Below are 17,308 nucleotides of genomic sequence, written 5' to 3'. Positions count from 1 at the left end.
AGGGATTCCAGATAGGCTTAATGATATGCAAAAACATACACACCATTCCACCCCCTGACATCCATTTTACTTTACTCCAACACAAACACTCTCTCACACACACACAGACACACACACACACCCACCGGGAAAACACACCTACTATCACCTAGCCCACCCTAGCCTAGAACACAACCACATAAACATGATGAGATAGCAGTATGGGTCCAAAAGCTAAGTACCCACAGCACCCACAGTACCCCCCCCCCCCCCCCCCCCCCCACACACACACACACACACACACACACACACACACACACACACACACACACACACACACACACACACACACACACACACACACACACACACACACACACACACACACACACACACACACACACACACACACACACACACACAGAGCTCAACCACTCAAAAACGAAGCAGAGGGAAGGATGGACCCAATGCCATGCCACTATTCAGATGCAGAATTAAATTCCAGGCAGGAATTCACAGCACTTAGCTTGATTTGTTCCTGAATCGTTTTCTGTATCAATCTTCCTTAGGGCTCAGCGTAAAACTGCAAGCTAGGGAAGTTAGTCTCCATAAAATAAATGCTAAGACCTCCCTCAAGCTAAGTGAAAAAAAGATTATTGGATCACTCATTTGGAGTCCACCAAGCAATTAAAATGAAAAAAGACAGGAAGTGTCACAGTCAGTTGTGTTGGGAATGACAAACTGGGAAAATGGTTCAAAGGGAAGGAAGAGTTTTAACGGAGGAGATATGGATAACACAAGCACATGAGACAAAAACATGAGGATGAATCACAAAATTGGTACTAGAAGGACAGGTAGAAACAGAAGTATGGATATATCCTACCCTCTTCACCGCCAATTTTCTCACCTTTTGCACCTTACCCCCTTCTCTGAGCTTGCCTTACGTCCAAATGTGTGTGTATCAACAAAAACAAAGCTTCCTCTAATTAGAAAGCTTTAATGCGATGTCCTCTGCATAATGAGGATGTGGGTTGTAGGTCGTCATAGAAATTTCGGGAACTATTGTTATTATAAGGGTCAAAGAGGAGTCCATCAGCAAAATTAAATGTTAGGGTATGTTCAACAGCAGCTTGTTTTACATTGGATTCTTTTTATCTCATTTTAGTCAGTCTCACAAATCTGACCCGCCACCTTGATCCACCTTGGGCCAAATCTAAGCTGTCCTTCCTTAGGGGAGCTTGCTGTGATGAACTGTTGATCAAGTGATTAAATAATTCATTGATTTCCGTTAATCAGTGGGTGACAGAGAGGTCGGGTCTGCCGCAGTCATGCAATTTATCAATGAAAATCCATTTGAATTCATTCTCCAATGCAAATACATAGAGGGGCTATTTGTCAGAGGGGAGTTATAAAACCCAACATGGCTGTTCATGCCTTGATCAGGGTGTCATCAGGCTTTTAGACTGTGTCACCAAACCAAGGGAAAACTGTCCAAAGCAAATGCTCTCTCTATCCATGGATGATTGGTGTACTCTGTGTAGTGCGTTGTGTCAAGAGAGCGCTGTGATAGCCATCCAGCACACACACACACACACACACACACACACACACACACACACACACACACACACACACACACACACACACACACACACACACACACACACACACACACACACACACACACACACACACACACACACACACACACACACACACACAAATCATAGAGCTGCCAAACAGATCTCCTCGGATAAGCTTGCAGCACATACATTAAATGTCAAAACCGGGTGCACATGCACTGTCAACCTTTCCCAATCACACACACACATATATATATATATATATATTCCGAAGCGCGCACATTGTCAATCCCGGGCGTATGAAATCCACAACACACTGTGTGAAGCGTTGGGAGCTGCCTGTCATCTGGAGCTCCCCCTCTTCAGACGGAGGCTCTTTGTGAGATTAAAGGCTAATGTGATCTCTGACACGCAACAGGAGCCCTCAGAGCACCCAGCAGACCTCAGCAGAGTCGTGATGACCAAACAACAAGGGCCCAGTCTCTCTCCCCCCCCCCCCCCCCGTTACATTCATTTGACTCACTACCCATCAAATATCCAAAAAGACAGATGGTTATGATTGGGAATTTATGACAATGACCAAAGGGAAAAGACAATGAAGCCATCCGAAGAAAGTGAACGTGGCAGATGATGAAAGTGTGTATGGGGAGGGTGAGGGGGGCTGCACATATTGGGCTTCTGACACAAGAGACAGAGAAAGGCACAAAGATGACAGAATGCAACAACAGAAATACTATGACATGAAAAGAACTGAAAATGAAATAAGAGTGATGGGGAGAGGAAAAGAAGGCTGGTGCATGAACTGTAGCCTCATTCGCTCAGTCGTAGTCTGTGGCGCAGGAGCAAAAGTGCATTTCATTTTAGACCTACAGCTGTAACATTAAAACTATTTTTTTTTTTCAAAATGCAACCCTCCTAGCGACTACTGCTGTTTCCTCTGCTCTAGCATACACAGCGTGTCGGTGGTTTTCTCCTCAGAGCAAAAGGTCACAGAGGTGTTGATAGGTTGGTGGATGAGACACAGTAATAATAATTGTAGTATTAGCGGTTGGGGAACAAATACTTTTCCCTAAAGGAAACTGTGGAAAACGAGAAGGCTCTAATGTGAGCGAAACATATTCAGATACACATTCGATCATTATAGGTTAAAATTTATAGAAGTGTTGCATTATTTTTCTACAAGGAAAACAGCCCATTGCACGTCACATGACACCTGCAAAATGTGTGAGGACACCATCAATCATAATTTCCTCGTTTCTTTTAAGAAATTCAGAGTAAAAAAGAACATGACTTCAATTGATTCATGCAGAATGGTGCTGCAAGTGTGAGCAGCCCTCCCTCAGTTAACACTTTTGCTTTGATGTACTTTCCCTTCTTTTTCCTTTCTTTCCAATAAAGTAAGCAATCCATTCAAAAGAGTTCAAAGGAAGTAGCTCAGAGCGGTTTGAGTGATTTGAATCCCTTTCTTTCTGGGTGCTTTTTCTTACTTCTTTAAGGTTTTTGCCCTACTTCTATCATACTATTTGTGTTTCTTTCTCTCTCACACAAACAAACAAACAAACAAACACGCACACGCGCACACACACACACACACACACACACACACACAAAACTCAAGCTTTCCTGTATCCTCACCGCATGTTTTTTTTCTTCAGAATTGATCTCTAAATTAATCTATTACAAATTAATTATTATAAATAATTTCAACGATACGGTTAATTATAAAGCTTAATCAAAACATAAATGTGCATACATACAGAGGCACATGCACACATACGCCATTGCTTCCCACACACACACTTGTTGAAAACAGTAAAAAGTGGATATACTCACAGTCCTCTGAGCCTGAGCCAAATCTTTTCAATCTGTTCCGGCTGGAGGTACTTCAGGGACGTGCTTTCAAACTCCTCGATCTCTTTGGTGGGAGACTCCATGTCAGAGGTTCAATGAGTGTTGGATGTGCCAACAAGCAAAACTTAAATCCCTTATTAAGTGTAAGCGGCGAGGATGACGCTAAACACCGTGCAGAGAGATGTCCCTTTGCGGTGGAACCCTGGGACGTGAATGAATCTCCTCTTACTTCATTCACGTTTGCAGCCACAGCTTTGCACCAAATGGTCCGTCATCTTTCCCTTTTTTTCTCTTTTGTAGTCCCTTGTTAATGTGAGAGTGTGTGTGTTTCAGACTACAACTCAACAACACTCAGTGCAGTGCAGTGCTCCAGCAGCTGTGACAGTCGTGAAGCAGCCCAACTGTACCTCTTTCCTCTCTCTCTCTTCTCTCTTTCTCTATCTCTCTCTCTAGCTCTCATTCGTTCACTGCTCTCCTGTGTTAGCACAGGGGTCCTGGAGCCGTACCATGCTCTCCCAGCAACAAGGGGATGCAGACGGCAGGGCAGCTCAATCGGGGATTAACACTCAGTGCTGAGCTCACTCCGCACAAGAGGGAGGGAGGGGGAAACACCACTTTAGTCAAGGAGAGGGAGGAGTCTGCCTGATAATGAGAAACCATGGTCTGTTTCCTTTTGCTGGAAGTGGAAAACAAACCGAGCGTGGCTGGAGAGATGACAATGGTGTAGATGCCCTGCATTGAATCAGGAATGTGAAAAGGTATACATGTCATCAAGCAAATACAGGCTTCATTCTCAGTATAGATAAGCGATGAATTACAAATGCAATAGATCTGAATCGGGAATGGATTCGTTAGAAAAAAGACAGATAACACACTTGCCGTACAACGTATTTACATGTCATGCCACAGAGGATTAAATAGCGCGCAGCAGACAGTACATTGACTGAGATTACTCTGATCCATTGAGTGCATTCATGACCATCCCATAATATATCCCCATAAAACACATGACACATAAAAGCTCTCTAACGTACACACAACACACAACAGCATTCAAATAACTGTGTTGTAGTCAGTATTTTTTATAGGTAAAGGTATAGGTTTATGCCTCAGTTGGTTTATGACACCTGCAGTCATATAAGCCAATGTTTATTTTGTGTTGTAGTCCCTCTATTATAGCAGCCACCTGAGTAATTGTATTTTGAAAACAGTAAGTTCTACAGTGCATTTTCTGGTAAAGAAGAAGCTTTAAAAAGAGAGTTTGATTGATTTGATTGTCATAAGAAACCTTTGAATCTTTTCATATTTTTATGGACATGCCATCTCCCTGATAAATATTTCTAAATTTTCATTCCCTTGTCATCCTCCCCGACAGCAGACATTAAATTATATTGTGATTAAGTGTATGTCGGAAATAAACTGTCTGAACAAACACCTCTAAATCCTGAGCCATTTGCTCCTTCATCTAGTTAAGTAAGGACATGTCTTTTCATTATCTGCAAGTCCAAAATTTGCAAAGGATGACTCCGCGCCCAGACCCCCCTTTCTCTGAGACTCCTACCATAGCCTTAGGTCTTTCAATTACTTGATGCAGGATGCAGGGATAATGCTAGGGTGCCACCTCAAAGGGGCTCCTGCTTTCATCTGCTGAGATGGGTCCTCAGCGACCAGGCAAGAGAGGGGTCTACCTCAGTGCAAGGCAACCTGCTGATGTTCTCTTCAAAGGCGCACTTATCTATGTGGCCATCCTTCGCTTTGGCCTTCAATCTTTTTGGTGAAAGTGTGCTGGTCCCCAGGAGAGCTGGAGCCCACAGGCGGAGTTGACAGGTCAACTTGAGGCAAATCTACAACAGTGCCTTCACATTTCACTGCTTTTACTGTTCACAAGTTTACACCCCAGGGACCCAATGTACTGTTTCCTCTGTGTGTGTGAGTGTAACAGTGAACAATGTTGAGGCTGGTGAGAAAGGTTCTGTCAAAAAAAACTGCAAGGACTGGGAAGGTTAATGTACGCCGCTTTGCACTCAGAATCGAGTGTGTATGCAGAAAAGGAGAAGGAGTTTACACTGGCTGACTCTTGATTGAATGGTTACAAGAGTCAGATGGTACAATGATTACAATAGTGCATTTAAACTCACTTAACATAGACCAGCTGGAGGTAAGAAAGAAGGCACTGTTGTCTATTTGCGTATGTACAATCTACGGAAAGAATATACCTGCTTTTTGAAGAAAGCTGTTTAAAGGTGTGCACCATTATCCCTATATTTTAATCATATTTCCCACCAAACTCTAATGGCCAGCTTTTCACCCTACTTTCAAGTGTTGCCATTATAACACTACAACACACATTTGTTCATTTTGAGGATACCGACATGAAGTTTAGGCATCTAAAACATTCGATTAATATGGGGAAAGACAGATAGCAGTTAGCAGAAAAGCTAACCTTAAAGTTGGAGTCGGCAATTCTTGAGAACGCTTATTGTCACAATTACTTCTAGACAAAATCATTGAATATCTCCTCACGAAACCATTACCTGTCTGAACTGTGTGCGCTGAAAAGTAATGGTGTAAATACACAACATAACTGGTATGTAAAGAAACGGTATACAAAAGGCCCACCATGGCTAGCAACATGTTGTTTACAGAGCCTAGGCTGTATATAAACACTGGATTTGTTATCAGCGCACAACAGTAAGCTACATACAGGTCTATGATCGTTTAATTGCAAATCTGTCACAAGGAACAATGAGCTCTTATATTACTAAAGAGGAAAATATTAAATATTGTTGGATCCCCATGCATTAGAAGATAAAAAAAAAATCTCTGATGCATAACATAGCGGGATCAAGAATGCAGCTTTGTTGAGAGAGTTGCGACCCGAACCTTTGCTTCTCAGGAATCTCAAGAGCACACTACATTGCCAACTGGTGAATGAAGCACCTTATGGAAAGTGTGGCTAATTTGTAAAACTGGATGGTGACATAGACGATAAAACGATGTTAAAGCGGATACGAGTAACATTTAAATATCTTTTAAACAACCTCATGTTTCCTCTGATAATCATAAATTACCTTTAACAGCAAACGAGACCATCAGTGCAAAGAAAGACGTTTTTATATAGTTTTTATTACTGCTTTTGGTCTGGTCACACACCCAGTCCGATTTTCGGTTCGCTCGTGCAGGCTCTATGGTCACATATCCGTATTGGTTGCAGATTTCAGTGTGGCGCTGCAACGCGATTTGAGAAGCCTATCCCTCCAGGTGAGGGAAGGGGAGCGGGAGCCTTGTTTGAGACAGTTATTTGTCGTCATAAATGACTGATAACGGGGCTGAACCATCAAAGAAAAAAAAGAGAATGCAATGAAGAAAAGCGAAAAGGGAGAGTGAGTGATAGGCGGGCGGGAGGACGTTGCCAAGCAACGTGTATACAATTTCACGAGAGCGAAACTAGACTGCTAAATGAATGAGCGGTTGGTACTAACACAAAGTTTGCTTTGCTTCACCATCATCAGATAACCATTATCTGAAATAGTCATTATTTACATCAACAACACAAACACATTACCTCATCGTGATCCATAGTCTACTAACTGCCGTCTCTCATTCATTCGCTTTCTGTGAGGACACAGCTCCGTGAGAGAGAGAGTAGTTAGGTGACGCTGCTGAATCAACTCATTGCAAGCAGGTGTGTGTACTGACTGGCATTAGTTGATGCAGTGTCAAAACCACTCTCACGGAGCCGAAAAGAGTCCTCACACTTTCAACACACGAACATGCACTATATTGCGCCCTTCTCAGTCCACGCTCACGCGCCTGGCACGAGCATTTGCGACAGCGGGCGTCGTAAAAATACTACCGCTTTTGTCCAAAGGGGACGCCAACGTGCCATCTTACTCGTAGTGCCTTTAACACTAGAACCGCCACGGGGTCAATTTGACCCGTGGCGGTTTTTCAACTGCCCATAACTATACTTTTACGAAATATTGAAGCCCCCAACTCTTTGACTTTTCCTAAAATTGTGTTGTGATGCTCTCCCTATGGTTAAATAAAGTCACAATTAAACTGGATTAAAAAAACAGGCATTTATACCTAGAACCGCCACACTGGGTCAATTTGACCCGCACAGGAAAATGAAATATTTTCGAGCAGGTTGCTAGGCAACGGCATCGTTTGGGGTCCGCGATCTGACAACTGTAGCCTACGTGCAGTCATTCATAAACACTTACAATAAATTAGAGATGAAGATAAATACCAAACAACATTAGAGTTACTAAGTGAAATGAGTGATACGAGTCTGATAGCGAGAGATCAGAACTGAGCGCTGTCTTCCACACACCGCGGCTCGCAGCTCAACTGACAGACAGCTGAGTGCTGTCTGTGAGCCGGACAGAGAGCGGCGGAGGGATCCTCCGCCTCAAAACATGTCAACGTGGGGAAAAATTAATGAATAATCAATTAGAGCTTACCTAAAAATAAGTTTGCCATGTTACTGTTTATTGTATTTAGGATTTTAGCTCATTTGGACGCTGTTTTGACCTTCTGTTTTCATTACTATACTTGCGATATTATATCTACTTTCAGTTTCATTACTGAGTCGCCACGAAACGTGATTAGTGTTCTTAAAGATACTTAGATTATAAAACAAGAGGTCCAAAACACAGATGATTATTAAACAAACTAATTTATGACTTTATATCATACTAGAAATGCACGGGTCAATTTGACCCGCCTGGCGGTTCTAGGTATAAATAGAATGCTGGCGGTTCTAGTGTTAAGTATGTGATGAAATATCAGGATGCACAAAGGTATTTTTCCTCGCTGCTCGTTTTTAGATAAATATCGTTGTTGCCCGACTGACAGATTTTGAGTAATTAGCAATCTTAGGGACATATCCAAACAGATTCCACACAATGTAGCTAGCTCACATTGTATGCATAGTTAAGACTGATATACCAACACAAAAGAGTCTTCAGAAATATTTTTCTGATTTATTACTATCCCAACAATTGCTCATAAAAAATACCTAATGAATCAAGTCATGGGCAAAATGAATTATTCGTATGACTAAGGCAGAGGAATTTTCTAGAAATGACGCACTGCTATGCTAAGGTATTCTCGTCACTGTTCTCGGGCTCCCGCAAAGCTCACACATCGAAACCAAGACATTAACAGCCCCGGCCATTTGGAGGTACATGAAAAATTCAAATCTCATTTAAATTTCCAGGCAAGTCGATAAGGATATCTATGCATCAAAATTGCAAATGCCTTTGCGTTAATGACCACATTTTGGTGAAGATCATCCATCACAAAACGCGATTTTCCATCTATACTTCATTTCTATTTTTGTATTGGCATGCAGTGGGGACGGAAGGCTGGGTGGGAGAAATTGAGGGGCAGCCAGCCGTGAAGCTATATTTATTTGCAGAGTGATTGAGGTAGAAGAAATACCCCGGAGAAGAAACTTCCCATTACTTCATCCCCAAAAGAGATTCAAAAAAGGTCAGAGGTGATGCATACATAAAGTGGAGGAAATAAGTATTTGATCCCTCACCGATTTTGTAAGTTTGCCCACTTACAAAGAAATGAGCAGTCTATAACTTTATTTTTACAGTGAGACACAGAATATCAAAAAGAAAATCCAGAAAATCACATAAAAAAATATATATAAATTATTTTGCATTTCATCGAGTGAAATAAGTATTTGATCCCCTACCAACCATAAAGGATGTTGGCCCCCACAGATTAGTTCTCGTGCTTTAAAAAAGTACTCCTAATCTCTACTAGTTTCCTATATAAAACACACCTCTCAATGTGTTACCTGTATAAAAGACACCTGTCCACATGATCAATAAATCAAACTCCAACATCTCCATCATGGGCAAGACCAAAGAACTGTCTAAGGACATCAGGGACAAGATTGTTGACCTGCACAAGGCCGGAATAGACTACAAGACCATTGGCGAGAAGCTGGGTGAGAAGAAGACAACTGTTAGTGCGATTATTCGAAAATGAAAGGAACACAAAATGACCATCAATCTCCATTGGTCTCGGGCTCCATGTAGGATCTCACCTTGTGGGGTATCAATGATCATGAGAAAGGTGAGGGATCAGCCCATATCTACACGGGAGGAGCTTGTTTATGATCCCAAGGCAGCTGGGACAACAGTCACCAAGAAAACCATTGGTAACACACTACGCCGTAATGGATTGAAATCCTGTAGTGCCCGTAAGGTCCCCCTGCTCAAGAAGAAACATGTACAGAACCGTCTGAAGTTTGCCAATGAACACCTGAATGATTCAGAGAATGCTTGGGAGAAGGTGATGTGGTCAGATTAGAACAAAATCAAGTTATTTGGTATCATAGTGACTCGCCATGCTTGGAGGAAGAGGTATTCTAACGATGACCCCAAGAACACCATCCCCACAGTCAACCATGTAGGTTGAAGCATTAAGCTTTGGGGGTGTTTCTCTTCTAAAGGGACTTCACTGCATCAAAGGAAATATGGATGGGGCCATGTACCATGAAATACTGGGTGACAACCTCTTTCTCTCAGCCAGGTCCGTAAAATGGATCATGGATGGTATTCCAGAACGTCAATGACCCTAAAAATACAGCAAAGGCAACAAATGAGTGGCTCAAGAAGAAGCACATTAAGGTCATGGAGTGGCCTAGCCAGTCTCCGGACCTTAATCCAATAGCTCTGTGGAGGGAGCTCAAACTCAAGCGACAGCCTCAAAACCTGAAAGATTAGGAGAGGATCTGCAAAGAGGAGTGGTCCAAATATCCTCCTGAGATGTGTGCAAACCTGGTCATCAACTACAAGACACGTCTGACCTCTGTACTTGCCAACAAGGGTTTCTCCACCAAGTACTAAGCAATGTTTTGATAGGGGATCAAATAATTATTTCACTCAATGAAATGCAAAATAATTCATATCTTTTTTTATGTGATTTTCTGGATTTTCTTTTTGATTATCTGTCTATCACTGCTAAAATAAACTTAGCATTAAAACAATAGACCATTCATTTCATTGTAAGTGGGCAAACTTACAAAATCAGTGAGGGATAAAATACTTATTTCCTCCACTGTATAAGCTGAATTTAGGGCTGAGGTAAGGAGGGAGGGTTGGGCATTTGAGTAGCAGTTGACAAGGGCGGAAATATGTGGCATCTGAACACAGGGAAGAGAAAGTTTCTGTGTTTACTTATCTGTGGCATTCAAATTAATTTCATAATTTGAATGCCACAGATAAGATTTTCTTAGAGAATAAGATGATATTATCCATGCTGAGGTTAGCATTTACTTTGCTAAAAAAAAATTACTCCGGCCTTACAGCTGTTTGCATGGTTGTAGACTCGTGTTGATGTGACATTAACCTTACAGTAATAGAAGCCTGATATACTGTACTAATAGTTTACCAAGTGCCTATTTATGGCCAATGTGTTAGCAAACAATTGCCATTTTGCATTACTTCTAATTCAGAAGGCACCAAGCAACATCAAAATATAATTGGAAACATGTTTCTGGCCACTTGATTAATACAACTTAAATATGTACTGTACTTGCATTTTTAGCTCTGGCTAAGTCCACAAATTCTATCACATTTCGGTTTACTAAATGCTCAACTGTCCTGCTTACCTTTGTACTACCTACCAACAGGCCCGGTTCTAGACAGTCAGATTAGGGTGGGCCTGTAGAAATTTTAGGTGGGCACACTGGGCAGAGAGACCGAAGATGCGAGCATTTTTTTTTTTTTTTTTTGGGTGGGCACGGCCCACCCTGGCCCCTGGCTACCGCCGGCCCTGCCTACCAATCAAACTGAATAGATTACAGTTGGCTGTTTGAGCTTGTTAGCTGAAAAGGCTTCCAGAAAGGGTTAACTAAGGACGTTAAGTGACAACCGTTAAGTCTAAATACAGAGAAGAGAACCTAAACAAAGAGCTAAAATCAGCTTATGGGTGTTGATAGCAGCTGTGAGTAGTTAGGTGTTGAACTTTATTTGGGACTGGCAGTACTAGAAACCCTTTCACTAAAGATGGAGACATTTTAGTCATTGTCATACCGTTTACATTATGTATCCTCTTAAATTGTTGTTTAGATATTTATGGTCACTATTTACTTTTACCAAATCCTCCAATAGTTTTTTTTACAGCTTCAATCCTTTGAATGGTTTTAGTGTTGTGATTAAGAATATGTATCTTGCTTCGTATTTACTGGTTTGTGTATCTGTTTATCTGGGAAACCACCTGATGCATACGATTGCCCTTACAGGAATAACTTAATTGTATTGAATTGAATTGAATTGAATAAAATAAAAAACTTAATTCAGCTTTACTTTTTACTTTAGTGTCATATCATTTTGACATTATCCAGTTTTGAACAGGCTTTCATTCCTCTAAGTGGTGATAAAAAGTCCAACCCAGAGAAACAAATATGTTATCTTTCAAGTAAGATTGCATTGTGAAAATAAATCAGATCCAAATGTGGTCACAATTTAAATGTAAATGGTTGGATTGCATGTCATGTCGGCCAGTGTTTGTGTTGTTTGCTGTTGCTGTCGGCAAACTAAAATTATAGCCACCATAAAAAAGTTCATGATGATTTGCTGCTGCAGAGTTCAATTGAGGGTCAAGACATACACTCACTGTAACTCACATATCTCCAAGTGAAAAACATCACAGTAAAGTTATGCTGTGCAGACATAGTGCTCTGCTAACCTCCTGAGTGCCTCCGAGCCTGTCACTGCTCTGATCCTATTACTATATTAACCTGAGGATAGGAAGTGCAAAGCCTACAAAGAGAGCACTATGCACGTCATGGGTGAGCAGTTTAAATAAATAAAGCAATTTAAATAGTGTATTTTAAGGCTGTTATGTGAGATAACTGAATACACTGTTATTAAGTGAGGTTGGGATATATGAGGTAAGGTTGAGGGCAAATTCAATTAAGTCCTCTTGATGTATTTTCCACCATTTTTGTTAATGCAGTTAAAGAAAAAGGATCTTATAACGGTAGATGTCAACGGGGACATACATTTTAAATAATTTTCTGGAAAAACACAAAGTGAAGTACATAGGTGAATACAATAGTTGGCCATTATCTGACCTTTGTTAACACATATTGATCTTGTTTTCTAAATGAAATATCTTTCTATTCTATTCACCATTACGGTTGAATTACAATTATTTAAAAACTTGACTAGAACACGGAAAAAAATACAAATGCCCGTCCATGGATCTATACCTAAATCAATACCCCCCAAATAAGTTATTTTAATCAATGAAACGCTGTAGGTTGCACATGATAGGAAAAACATATTAAACAACTCAAATTCTGGGAGCTTTTTACCCCAAAAAACAATAATATGCTTCATGCACACTCAAATGGAGGTAAGAGACTAGAATAAAATATGTGTACTAACAGGTACACTTTTAAAGTATTCAAGTATACAGTATATTCCATGCATAGCCAACCTACAATAACACAAGTTCATACTTTTGGCGACTCTGCAAAACTCTTTGGTTTGGCACAGTTGTCATTTTTATTCTTTTTTCTTTCCATTTTTCTTTGTCTCCTGTTGCTGTAAATGCTCTCCATTCTTTAGCAGTATACAGAAAAGTGTATAAAATATTTATTCAGATATACTGTATGGGCCGTCAAGTAGCATACATCAGCAATACAGCTCCTACAGACCATCTCATAACTTTGAGATCAGTGATCACACCTCAACAGTTTTGATGAATAACTCCTACCATTCGCACATTGTGCGTCCAGTCACACTGGCCCTCAGAGGCTCATTAGCCAGCCAGTGAGGCTTGTCATGGAGGTTGTCTCTGCACAGTGGATTCTCAGCGTGGGTCTGTGAACCTGTGGCTGCAGCCAAAGGAGGGGTCAGCCTCCAAAACTGTGGAGACAACTGGCTTAATCAGCTGCAAAGTTCACAGCAACACACACAGCCTTCAATTAGCCAGCAGATAACCTCAAGGGCAACCACAGGAGAGTGTCAAAGTTTGTGACATTGACTGTTTGAATTTAAGTCTGTCTTTGAGGATTCCTATTTGTGTGAAAGTTGTATGCTACTGTGTAGAACTCTCTTTGAGATGACAAAAGGACAAATAACAAAAAAAAAGAACACTATTTTTTTTGTTGACATGTATGAGTTTATAAAATGCTGTTATGCCCTCAAATGCACTAGTCACTGGAAAATAGCAACCCATACATATTTCTTGTTAGAAGTCACCATTTGGTAAGCTTATAGTCACCTTTGTGATTTAATTGTATGGATTCAATTGACCTGAGATGACGAAATCAAAAGAGCCCCAGTCAGATCTCAAATGGACAAAAACTGACAAAGACAATACAAAAAAATGTGATGGAAATATGGCATTCATGTTTGTTTCATTGTATGTTCTTAAAGATTTGCAATATCACTTTTCCAAATTCCACCATCTGTATACATGTGAGGACAAGACATGTTTATTATACTGTTGCGAATTTAACACTGCTCAAATAATTATCAAATATAAAAAGGCTGCTGGTTCCTTCCTAGCCTCAAATCACAATTCACTAGCGTGGAATACAGCAGCAATTAGTTTCTAATAAAAAGTCCATTATAACTAATGAGTAATAACCATGCCTTTGCCAAAACCCCAACCCCTCCTCTTTCTCCTGGGACCAGAATTGAAAATAACCCTAATGACTCTGTGTGCTTTTTTTGTGTTTTACGGATTCAAAGGTTTGGCTGTCAGAGCAGTGTTGCCATTTTAAAATGGAAAACAGAAATACATTACTCAAACAAATTAGTCAAACCAAATGAAGGGACTGCCAATGAAACTGATGTGAAGAGTTGCAATTTTTATCTGGCTCATCAGCAGGCAGAGAGGAGAATATTTAAAAACATTTTCATGCTACAGCTGCAGCACCTAATGGAAAGTGTGAAGATGAAGTTAGTCACTGCTTAGTCCAATCACATAGAAACGGCAATTGGTAAAGTGAGGTGGTGGGTTCATAAAGTATATTGCTATACACAATCTCATTCATAAAAACAGCTGGTTTCACCTTTAGTGTGAAATCCCCATATCACCCATTCAATAGGTCACAAGTGCTTTAAAATGCATAGGGCACCACTAATGAGCAGAAACATCAGCATGACACCAGCTGCCCAGATGAGTCAGCGTGTGTTTACACACTAATGGCTGCATATTGTTTTATGCCACTCACTGTGTGACTAAGCATGCACTCGACTGTAGTAGCAGCAGCTGTAATCCTAAAACTATTTCAGCAGCTCTGTATCTGAAGTATAAAGTCAACCATGAGCTGCTCTAATTATTATTTTTTAAAATCAGTAATCAGTAAAAAGATAAATCAAGGAGCTTTGTAAAGTGAGGAATGACTACAGCCAACCAAGCACATTCAATTAACCATTGGGATACTTAAGATAGGTAAATGGACTGCCCAGTTTAATTTAATAGTGAAACGCTTTAAAAACACTATAAAAATCTGCTAAATGTCACCACATTCACCGAAACCGCAGTTTATGACAGTCAATAGTCACTGTCCTTTAACTCATTCACTCGTGCCACCAATGACATGATCCCACTCCATACTCCAATAAAATCTCAATATCCACGCCTGGAGGATAGTGTACCAGCTCTGGCCTTGGAGGTGACACAATGGTTACACAATATTATGGATTGCCGCTAGTTCCGCAGCCATTTAATCACCTTGCACCATATTCTAACCATTTGTCATTGAGTCGTAAGATCCCCATAACTCCCTGTGGATTTGCCCTCTATTTACCACTGTTGGCCAGGCAGAACACAACCCCTGACCTTAGTGGGACTTTCTAGACAAAGACAGAACTAGAGAAGATGGCCGTCCATTGGATGAGTGTGAATCATATGGAACGGTTGCTTGCAACAAAACGAAACAAGTAAACTACACTGTTTTTCAAGATGCTGCATTTGCTTCTAAGTCACTAAAATTACCAGGCACAATGACTACTTCACCAGTCAAACAAAAAATAGTAAAATGGTAGCTACGGTCATTTTGACTTTTATTTAAAATGTAAATGCTGTTGAGAGTAATCACTGCCTAGCTGGCCTGTACACTACACAGTTATGTTATTTGTTCAACCTCAGCCAAAGATGTGCAGCATTGGGCTTGTACATTACATTTGTTCCCCACCCTGATTAAAGCTAAAGCAGTCTTAATATATGACAACGCAATCAGTCACAACTGTCTCTATGGACAAACAAACCGTTTCCTCCAAGGAATTTGAGAGTGCTTTGAGCTGCCCTGAACTGAATATGTTTTTGTTTAACATCTAGGCTGTTGCTTTTAAATGACAGAACAGGATGAATTCAGTCAACTGGAAAATCACTTTTCTCCCTGTCACACTCTACTCTGGAAAAAACTATGGCTTTCCTGTCATTTTGAGAAAGCACACAGAATCGGTAGAATAGATGGATGTCTTAGTGAGTGAGTCTTTGGAAAGTAAAGAAGTAAATGACAAATAGTCAAATAAGATACCGAACGCACCGTGAAATTGTGTATCTCATAGGTGCTTAGTACACAAACAGGTTGAAAAAGGATCAGCTTCTCCAGATCTGCTCGCCATAACTCCCTGTCTACTTTACATACAATCAAAAGCTTGTTACTGAACACTCTGTGCATTTTTAGTATCCTCTGATGAATGCTCTCTTCTCGCCAACCTGCGGCATTTGTAACAGTATCCGGAGCCATCAAGGTTAATTGGAATCAGGCGTTAAAAGACGTTCAATATTCTAAAAGTGACAACAAATTATGTTAATGGTGGTTTGAAGTCCTTGTTATCAAGGTGGAATCAATCATGCCCACGTCCCTTGAGGTCAGCAGCTATACATGGCAATTAGCACTATGCGTGTTTGTGTGTAAGCATGTCTGTGTGTGCCTGTGTATTGACAATGTTAAATGTCAGGGAGAAGATTATCTTCTGCCTAGAAAGCAAGAGGGCCTACTTCATATCTTGGTAACGTATTAACCGAGTCCACATTAATCAGATTCCAAAAAAAAACAAATGAATACACAATGCAAGAGAATGCCTGGTTCTATGTGTTTCTTGCCTATATATACTAAAGGAAATATCGATCTAATGCAAATTACGCCTGTGCAAGATAATGAGACAGACATGGCGGTCGATGTCCCGCTGCAGCCTGACACAGTATCAACTGCATGGTAATTTCACATATAATAAACTGCAACTATCAACAGCAAACCTGATGGCTGTTTTCTCTGTGGCATCTGGTTCATCTGGTGCAGGGAGATTGTCGGCCAGAATCTCTTCAGGACTTCGCGGGTCGTTCAAGGGGGCCTTTTGCTCTTTGCCTTTGATGCCCATCCCCGCCGTGATGGCATTCCACAAAGCGCTCTGCGACTTTGAGCCTGCAAACAGAAAATAAATAAATAAATAGAAATACAATTATTTGTTGTTGGGTTACAGTCATGAATTAAGCTTTAATTTGGTAACCAGTTGGGAGTTGAAAAACAGATTTTTTTAAATCCCTACTGAAACTTCATGGCTTTTAGGATCTCAGTAAAAAGGGATGAAGAGAATCGAGCCCTATTGAAATGCTGCCCCCATGTGGGTATGTGTTGTCAGTGCTAGTTTATCTTAACCACTAAAACCACTCAGTAGGCAAGTACTATTATAGTACGATTACTATTACTGCTACATTTAGTACATTTATAAGCTCTAAAATTATGTTTTAATCCCTACATGTTCACAAGTTTTAAATATAATGCAGAACAGCACCTGAAATAGAATAAAAAGATAACCATTGCAATTTAAACATTAATTCTCTTTCTCCCTTTTTTTAGTCAGCTAAGAAAATTAAACAAAACTCTCCCACCTTCC

General features: G+C 40.6%; 1 protein-coding gene across 1 annotated transcript in view; it reads right to left on the bottom strand.

The window, feature by feature from the left end:
- The window catches only part of LOC307255241 (uncharacterized protein), a gene marked incomplete at its 5' end in the record, with an annotated part of 159,863 nt that overhangs the window by 124,421 nt on the left and 18,134 nt on the right, over positions 1–17,308 (bottom strand). The window contains one exon of the mRNA XM_080033893.1: positions 16,671–16,836. Coding sequence (XP_079890019.1) covers positions 16,671–16,836 — 166 coding nt within the window. The remainder of the gene's footprint in view (positions 1–16,670; positions 16,837–17,308) is intronic.

Source organism: Ammodytes marinus (assembly GCF_949987685.1).
Source record: "Ammodytes marinus genome assembly, chromosome: 9".
Taxonomy (NCBI): domain Eukaryota; kingdom Metazoa; phylum Chordata; class Actinopteri; order Uranoscopiformes; family Ammodytidae; genus Ammodytes; species Ammodytes marinus.
Note: the sequence above shows the minus strand (reverse complement) of the source record. Positions and strands in the feature narration are given on the sequence as shown.